This window comes from Mercenaria mercenaria, chromosome 9, assembly GCF_021730395.1.
Source record: "Mercenaria mercenaria strain notata chromosome 9, MADL_Memer_1, whole genome shotgun sequence".
Taxonomy (NCBI): domain Eukaryota; kingdom Metazoa; phylum Mollusca; class Bivalvia; order Venerida; family Veneridae; genus Mercenaria; species Mercenaria mercenaria.
Window position 1 is genome coordinate 31,934,673 of NC_069369.1, and position 9,740 is coordinate 31,944,412.

Genomic DNA, 9,740 nt, shown 5'->3' on the forward strand with positions numbered 1-9,740 from the left:
AATATTCTGACAGATGCTTGCCTTGCATTGATGACTTGGGGAGTTTTACACACTAACACTCACAGGACTGAAATTGCAGTTATTGGAAGCACTTGCGACAAGCTTAAGTTAGATGAGACTGACTGGTGACGGTAGAGTTACTAACTTAGAGGTACACTACGCCGTAGGTCGGGAGCTCCAGCGCAAAAGGTTCATGGAACAACATGATTGTGTCCATGCTCGTCAAATGACCTTGAAATTGCCATGTTTTTATTGACAGTCGGATTGACACATCATTGTTTTCTGCACTAGAAGAGATGTATAGCTACTTTATCATTTGTAAGATTATAAATGCCGAAGTATGATCCGACCTCTAGCAATACTTACTGTGTTAAAAGGAAATGAGTCGTTTCCAGGATTTTATACACAAGTTTTAAGCAAGAATTGTAGGCTAAAACTTCAACCAAAAAAGATCACAAAATACGATTTTAACATTTTTATTGACATATGATATAAATAGTATATATTCGATGCATGAATACTGGATTTCTTTTCAACTTTAAACGTTATAAGCGTACTTAACTATATGCAATAAACTTGCATTCTCATCATCCCAGGCTTGCTAACTATGGGTCACCGTATCCACCACTTTTATCTCCGTCAATAAAGTATATCCGGAGATGCAACTTCTCGTGTTCTGTCTTTTCACGCCCAACTCTGTCGTAGGTATTTTGCCCTTTCTAATTAAGCACTCACTGAACAATCACCGGCTACAAATAAAGATACACTAATAGTTTGTGAGATCACGGCAACTATTTGTGCAGTTGAGAAGTATTCTTCAACACCATTTGTAAACTAAAGTGCCAAATAGTACCGTATATGGCACTTGATGTTTTCTGACTCAAACTGACAAGAGTGACGAGATCTGTCCCAACAAACTAAATTTAAAATGGCTCTGCTTATCAGCAGTCAAAATAATCACACGCCTACATTCCTTGTCGTATAATCCGTCCCCTTTTATTTTGTAGTCTGCCGTAAAAGTTTTAGAACTTAGAAATGGGGTATGTTATCACTTCTCTGTACAACCCGTACTATATCGCAGTTTTAATACTAAATAGTAGTCAGAGCATATTCTCATTTCACTAGAAGTTTATTTCAAGCGTTCGCCTACGCGCATGTACGTCTGTGCATGTCCGTTTTCAGTGTACAACAGCGGACACAAGTCTGTGTAGGAGCCACAATGCACAAGCTTCAATACACATGAAATATTAAATATAAAGATACTTGGCGTCAACACGTTGTCTTTTTACGAATGTACACTTTTAGAGAGTAAGTTACTATGTTCTTCTCTCGCCTTACTGCATATCAGTTCCGAGTAGTGAGGAATCAAGATAAAGTAAGATTAATTCCTTGTTGTAAACTCTTGGGTCCTTTATATCCATAATAATTAGTCTATTGTTTCGGAAACATGTATAATTTGCACGGTGCACATTTAATACATATCACATTGCACAATCCCAAACATGGCAGCATTTGAATATCTCGCACTAATTTTGTTCCATCACCGGTACTGTAAACAGTGCTTCCGGTGCCTGGTCTCATGGCGTGATTGTTTCAAGACAGACAGGATATATGAATCTACTTCGTCAATCTGTACTTTGTCCTTAGTATTATCAGGTTGGCCGCCATTGCAGTTTGTATCTGTAAAGATATAAAATAAGCGGGATGAAATGGAATGAAGCATTGTATGGTTAACATTATTTTACTTTATTGCATATCTATTTCCCGCTTTTTTTTTGTAATTCTTTTCCTGCGATGTCTTTTATCCGCGCCATATATCCACTACACACGACTGCCAATTAACCTAATAATGTTCTTAATAAAGCACTGGTTTTTCTCATCATGTAAATATAACAAATACTATCATAACATCATGTATATATATAGAAAGAGTACCGATATATAAACGCGTTGCCTTTTGTTAAATGTTCTTTGACCGAATCAGACCAAAGCCATTCTTGTATTCATTCCACAAAGACTACGCGTGTGTTAAAAAAATATGTCAAGTTACAGACCGCAATTTATTACCGAAATCCTGCTGAACATAACAAAATAGACATGTATAAACGATTGAAACGGACAGTGTAAGTGGTATACTTGTAAATGAAATAAAATAACTTACCTGGCGATTCCCAGAACTCGACAGATAACAGTGTGTGGCCATAGAAGAAATCACGTGACTGGTAGACGCCATTGCAATCCCATAATACGATGTGGCCCTTAGGTTTGTTGTCGTGTTGAGTGTATGTAATAACTCGCATTATGCCCTGTTTGTTGGCAAAACTTGCTTTTGTCTTTACAGGATCAAAAAGATGCATTTTTGTAACGGTTGGATAGCCGTATTTGTCTGCAAGGTATGGTCCAAAGGCAAGCGGGTGGAATATATGCTGAAGACCGTCTTTACCAGGAACACTGTCGGTGCCATTTCTAGAAAGTCTGATTACGTCATTTCCGAGAGAATGCTGGTTCCCAATTTTATTTAGCGTGTACGAAAGTCGGAGAGCAGTGGTGTCATGGAGAAGCATGTTTACGCTGTCTTCAACACCAAGGAGTGTAACAATTTCCCGGTTCCTGCAAGCACCTCCAAAATGGTAGAATCCCGGGTAATAGTTTTTCATCTGAGCAAAGTGCGGAAGCTGGATCTGAAATGAATGTTTATAAGAAATAAAAACTGCTGTAATAATGTAGCTGGTAAGTTTACAGATGTATCTGCATATAGATTATGGTTATTAAAAAATACCGATTTGATTCAAGTTTTGAGCTAAGTGAGATTATTGAACTGTGAGTCCGTATAAATGCCCAAAAGCATACTTGTTGTTTCTGGATACATGAGGAATAATGACTGATATTGACTAACAGTACGGACGCATTCTAGAAACTCGTTACAAAAACGCTGGAGACATTCAGTATTCTTCAGGTTAAATCTCGAGCTGGTTATATTTTCGCATACTACTCTGAAAAGCTGACTACAGATTTCTGAAATTGCTTCGTACTAAAATGTGTACAACCTAACATAAACGTTTTGTTTTGCCGGGGTGGTCTCTGCTGCTGGTCAACAATTCAACAATGACGTTTTGTGTAATTTAAATCTATTTCATTTTTCCAAAAAAGGGGAGTACTGCCTTTCCTTTAGGATTATATTTTTTGATGCGAACTTAATTTTCCCATGTGCTGTAGATCTTATCGTGTAATATGTAGCATCAAATATCTGCTGACATGGTGACACTGGAAATTAATCTTGCATTCAGAATTGTAGCTTTATTTAAATGCTTATTTTGAAACTCCAACCAGTTTTATCAGGTTAATTAATTCTGAATTTAACAATGCATCTTATGTGGAATGTTCTCACTTTAAATGAAAGAGAGAGGTTTTACTTTCAACTTCACACGATATAGATGAAGGTATAGATGAAAGTATGATATATCAGTTTTGACATGAATAAAGACGCAGTTGTGCTCGGATGGACTGTGTTTTCGGATGTTAGGATTAGATTACTGTTGTACTGAAACTTGAATAAAGCTGTTTGACCTTTTCATCTTGTGACATCAGAGGTAAATATTTGTTACTGAACAAAAGTACCTGCATACAAATCTGGGCTTGAAGATTTAATTAATTGTAATTACACATGTGTGCTGCCACGTGAAAGGGAGTCCTATCGTACATGGACAATTTTATTGAGAAAGGCTGTTCAGAGATAACTAAGGTTGTAAATGATCATACGACCACATCTACTAGAAACAACTAATTCGTGACACACAGCACACATAAAGACATACGTTTCTTAAGACAGGAAATATATACTTAACAACTTCAAGCAGATAGAGATGTGTATATGTTTTAAACAGATGATCCAAGAGAGAAGCTTCCGGCCCAACGCGGATTAGTAACTTTTACATACTGGTCAAAAAGGTTTAAATTGTTACTTCAAGCGGTGAAAGTAACTCAAACGGTAAACATAGCCTTATAAATCAATTGAGAATATTTCGTCTTCAAATAATCAATCCTATCCTCACAACAAGACTCAATCTTAAAAACAAACATAGCAATACCAAAAGATGTAAAATTAACGAATGGTGTCGGCCGCTCAATCCAGGGCTCGTGGGTTCGAGCCCCACTGAGGTCACGACCATGACTTCTCATATGACACCAGTACTGTTGTTTTTTTTCCAGGAAGCGGACTCGAGAGTGGTTCCAATAAGCTTGAAGCTTTCATCACAATCGAGCTAAAACAAATTAGTATAAACTAAACTAGTATAAACTAAAAAACTGATACTTAAGGCACATCTAAGATGTTAGCTTTGACTATAATTTGTTTGTTGTTTTGTCTGTGTTCTTGTTAACAAGGACTGTTGATTAAATAAGTAAATGACGTTGCTACAAAATTTAGCAATACGTTTGATAAGGACTGATGCATTTTCAAGTTTAAATGAAACATTTCAACATCTGTTTTTACAAGTATGTTTTATTTCAGATGTATACAGTGTATATTAAATTATACGGACGGCATATAAAATTATCTCGTTATATAGCATGAAATAGACTAGTCCAACTCGTGACGTAATTAGATCTATCACTTTCATTTCATTTCAGTCTGATATACGTGGACGGACCATCAGGGGAGGTAACTAGAGTCACGGATTGGGACTAGAAATAGACAAGCTTTAATACAGTTTCTTTCTTTCTTTGTTTTTTTTTTGTTTTTTTTTTTTCAAAACTTTCACGGAAGTCATCAATATTTCGTCGTTTATCACGACTCTTCAAAAATGACGAATATTTTAATTCTAACACATCAATTTTGATATCCATCAATATTGCAAATAAAGGAATATCGGGTCAATTATTGCGATCAACATTATTTCAGTTTGTCTTTTTATCGGTATTTTGACAAAACTACGACAAACAACGGTCAGCATTAATTTTCGCCAATGATATGCATATAGCCTTTAATTATTACCTATCGGTGTCAACGGTCGTCTGCTTTACGAAGTTTTATCGAGTGTCGCCATTGAAGACGTTTTCGAGGACAGCTGAAAAATTACTTCTTTAGAAAAGCACACTTTAATCATTTATCTCTGTTAAGATTATGATCTGATAAGAAATCACCTGTTCAATACATATTGTTTGGTCAAAAAACGTGCGTGATAAAGTCAGAGACAAGACAAATTTCTTGTATTTGCTAATTATGTGTCATCAAATGCATAAGCGATGCGTCCCATTGGTCATAAAAAACGACTTCCGCCGTGGCACGTGCATTTCGCGCTGTTCGTACACAAATCCTTTCATAATTAATTTTTAAACAGAAATTGAATAGAGGTAAAAGCTCTGAAAATTGTGTCCTTGGACTTGCAAACACATACATAATTAAATTCATTGAAGCGCTCGACGCGTGTTGTTCGTTTTCAGTGCATTGAAAACAAAATTCTAAAGGGTGGGGGATATTTTGAGATCCCTTTATCAATTTCAGCTCTGACAGAGACCGGAACTAATCTGATGTGACAAATATTAGTCTTGGCAGAAACCTGTGATTGAAACAGTCGCATGTCTTTGCTTTGTTACATCTCTAAACGTCTTTTTCAACTGAGGCATCCTACACCCATAGCATTCGCATACTATCATCATATTCTGGACTATTTTTATGTTCAATTAAAATTCGTCTCCGGAAATGTTGCGTATTATCAAAACAGTTAATGAATACTAATAAAGTTTATTATTTTATGTAAGCTATTTAACCTTTATTACAGTTCTTTAATTCATTTTTGAAAAAAGTAATTCTCTCACAATTTTCCTGATTATCACATTAAGGCACTTGTTAGAGAATCAGTTTTTTGAAGTTAAACACAAAAAAAGCTATTGTAATTTTGTCTCATCATGTCAAACGATCTTTCTTCTCAGACCATAAACTACGAAAATAATCCACTTTAAGGTTGATTTATGGAGATAAACAGATGCTTAATGGAGATGTAATCCAACATAACTGTAGACTAAGTTCATAATCTGATGAAGGTAATTGTACTAATTGATAATAAACTTTTTACATCCCTGATATAACAACGAGAATAAACGGTTTAGAGAATGAATAAACGGGGAAAAATAAGTTAAATCTGTTTTTATTTAGAATAATACAGATATAATTTGTAAGAGCAATTTGAAATATGTTTAATGGATTCTCTTTAAACTCCAGGCCGCCATCCAAGGGTTAGACGCCAAAGAAGGCGGTATGATCCTTAGCTAGATATCGCTAGTCAGGCTCTCACTTAGTGCGGTGACTTCAATTTTAAGGCATTGAGTCTCATCCCGGGGTGATACAAATATTCTCCATGGCGATTTGATAGCTTTTTAAAGAATACTTTCTTCTTTCCCCTCTGATACATGCGGTCAGACTGCAAGTACCAGTTATTTGCGGAAAAGAAGTTTAGTACTTTTGGCGATCGAAGCAACGCCCTAAGTGACAGGCAGATAACTGGTGCCTAACTGAAATGTTGTTGAAGTATTGATGAGAAAGGTGAAAGCCTGTTAAATCACCATGGAGAACATTCGTCGAATGAGGTACTCGAACTCTGAACCGTTAAATCAATACTTGTATACGTGCATTATGCTAAAAAATGTGTCATTTTTGTCATCTTTTCATCAAATCAGGAAGTGCGTTTGATATTTTTGTAGATAAGGTTTAGGTTAAACATGTAACTGCCCTGTGTTCATATTTCCTATTAGATCGTCACTGTACATGCTAAGAGGCTGACATTGTACAAAATTTGTTTATCAGCTACAATCTGACACTACAAGCCGGTAACAATTTGTCACTTTGTTAGTTTCATGTATCCAACATGGCGACACAATACGATGCTCATCATTCAATATATATTAGAAATTGACATAGTTTAATATTTATTTCAAATATCTCTCGGTTAAGACTATTGTTTTGCATTATAATATTTTCTTTCTTTGGTAGCTGCATGTAGTTCAAACAGAGCATTCATATTCAAGTTTCTGAATATCACGAGCTCTGCGCTAAATTAACTTTATTGCGTTTTCTCATAATATTTTTTTTCTCAGTGAAATCAAATATGAAACTGTTGCACACATTGACTGCTTTTAATATTTAGATGCGCGCGGAGTACACCACGTGAGTAGCGTGCAATAATGTATTTATGATTTCATTAGATAGAGGATAATTGTTGGTTTCGGTGTAATATCACGTTATAATTTCACCGAGTGGGCACCAAAAGTGATATTTTCACGAGTGGCGCAGCCACGAGTGAAAATAACAACTTTTGGTGTTCATGAGTGAAATTACCGTGATATTACATCTATACCAACAATTTTTCTGTTTATTTTATGTCTAAAACTCTACTTTTGTTGTGTTTATTTCAATAAAATGTCAAAATTTGCGGGAAATTTTATCAGGAAGCATCGCAAAGATGACGTCATTTGACGTCATCGTCATATTGTTTCCGGCTTTCAGTACGCTCGGTAAACTTTTTGACGTTAATCCGGGTATCAGATTTGATAATTTTCACTGAGTGGCCAGTGAGTTTATCAGGATATAATTCACCATTATATTTCGATAAACCACCGAAAAACATAAAATAAATAAAATGTATTTGTATTCAGGAGATCAACTGCATTTAACTAATGCAGAACTATTCTCAGTATAACAGCTTCATTGGTTTCCATCTCTCGTCAGGATTGTCAAGTTCGCGGTCAAAGTTCAAACTCTTAGGGGATTCAAACAGACGACTTCTGTATTAGAAGTTAATGCTCTGGTGCTTTATCCCTAAACAAACGTTCCTACTTTTGTTCTTAATTTGAACATCGGGGTGCGGCACTGTGCAGACAAATTGAACAAAAAATTCCAAATAACTGTTGACTAACTTCAGTAATATATTGAAATCTATTTAGATGTGAAATTGGAGATGATTCGAGTGAATGGAGTGGATAATTTGGGTGAAAAGATAAACTTGTGTTCACTTAAACAGATAAAAAGTGAACGAGTGAACACAAATAAAGGTACGCAGTTTTAAACTGAAAACAGAATAGGGACATTGTCTTATCTTGAAAGTTGAGAGTGTTCAAAAGGGTTTATTTGTAATGTAGATGGAAACATTCCATTTTCGTGTAAACAATCGAATATAATGTGTATGCTCTGGGTGGTATGCGTTAAGAACAAAGAATTTACATACATGTATACCGTATCATTCCATAGAAAACATTGAAATACTAAAACTACATGATATGTGCCTAATGTTCCATAAAGCTTTAAATTTTATGTTAAAAATTGACAGTGCAGTTGTCCAAGTTGAGAATATGCATATCTTTACAATTAAAGAAGCACATCTTTCAACATTGCACATGAACCTATACAATCACAACCGTAAAGGGAGGTAATAAGAATCAATGAATTAAGTAATATTTCCTAGTATGTTAATTACATATCTAACTCTGTGACATATATTTGACATGACGATAACTGAAAACAAGAAATAACACGGAATTGGTGCACTTTACGTTCATAACAAGAAATCCATTTTGGGCCTTTAAAAATATAATGCATTGAACAAATGAAAGCAACATACTGATGAGTGTTTTACCATACACGAAAATAACAGAATTTACGAACGTTTACCATCTAATTACCCGTGTTTAGCCTTTACTGATTCGAAGGATCTCTGAACAATACGAATTCACTTGTATATAAAAAAAACTTTACAATTTTGTAAGATTATGAACAAAAATCAGCGTTTTGAATGGGCAACTAACATCAAATGTTACAATTTATCATTTTCCTTTGTTTAGCTGTATATTTTTTATCCAATTTTTAGGAATTATGTTCATCCAATATGGGAATAAATAATTTTGATAAAGTTTTTATGTAATAACTTACCGTCTCTGCAGCCATTAATTTTACCAAGATGGATGTCAGAATCAGTGTTAGATATACTCCTTCCATCCTTGACGGTTTTTATCTTTCTGAATTCCTTTTATTCTGTTTGTTGCAAATTTGAAAACTATCTTAAGCAGCAGTCCTTGAAATTATTGCTGTTTAACGTACTGCTTCCACAAAAAATTGTTATAAAAGCACTATAAACTTTTCATCAAGCAAGTCGTAAAACTTCAATTTTCATACAAAAGTATCTTCTTTACGAAACGTCACACTACATCATACCCATATAAAACAGTAAATCATTTCCATTTGCAAGTCACACAAACACTTTTTTTCACATGCCAAATGATTTGTCACTGATAAACTTTAATTAGAGAGACATTTAAACGTCCATTCATTTCCAAATGTTTTGTTATATCACTCTACCATAAGTTATCAAATTCTGAATATGTTATACATAACGATGAAAATTACATGCACAAGTTTATTAAACAAACGTGAATTTAAGATGCCATGTATTTTGATGTATGCAAAAACAGAAAGTAAACTATTTTGGGTTTCATCGGAGATCAAATATTCATATTTGCGCCCGAGGTGTTTAATATTCATGACTGTCCGCGTGTCAGTGACCAATCAGAAAACAGCTAGACACAAGAAGGCGTGTACGTTGAAATAGTATTTGATTTTTATTACGATTTGTACAAATAAACAGTGATAAAGCAATAGTTCAAAACTGCATTTAAGATGCGTTTTATCTTATTTCTTGAAATAAAAAGGCGATCATGGTTGACTATTTGACAGTATCATATGTTAACTTCCC

At 34.8% G+C, this 9,740-nt stretch overlaps 1 protein-coding gene across 1 annotated transcript; it reads right to left on the minus strand.

The window, feature by feature from the left end:
- Positions 1-460: 460 nt before the first annotated feature.
- LOC123546857 (uncharacterized) lies at positions 461-9,539 on the minus strand. Its single transcript, XM_045333471.2, has 3 exons — positions 8,921-9,539; positions 2,162-2,681; positions 461-1,680 (listed from the first exon to the last, which is right to left on the minus strand). The coding sequence occupies exons 1-3, from the start codon at positions 8,984-8,986 to the stop codon at positions 1,541-1,543; spliced, it is 726 nt and encodes a 241-aa protein (XP_045189406.1). The 5' UTR covers positions 8,987-9,539; the 3' UTR covers positions 461-1,540.
- Positions 9,540-9,740: the final 201 nt, after the last annotated feature.

Bases quoted from the DNA above. Each gene is read 5' to 3' on its own strand.
- LOC123546857 (XM_045333471.2), bottom strand. From the start codon at position 8,986: ATGGAAGGAGTATATCTAACACTGATTCTGACATCCATCTTGGTAAAA. The intron at 2,682-8,920 runs GTAAGTTATTAC...CATTCATTTCAG, and splicing joins AATTAATGGCTGCAGAGACG to ATCCAGCTTCCGCACTTTGC. The intron at 1,681-2,161 runs GTAAGTTATTTT...ATATCTTTACAG, and splicing joins CGAGTTCTGGGAATCGCCAG to ATACAAACTGCAATGGCGGC.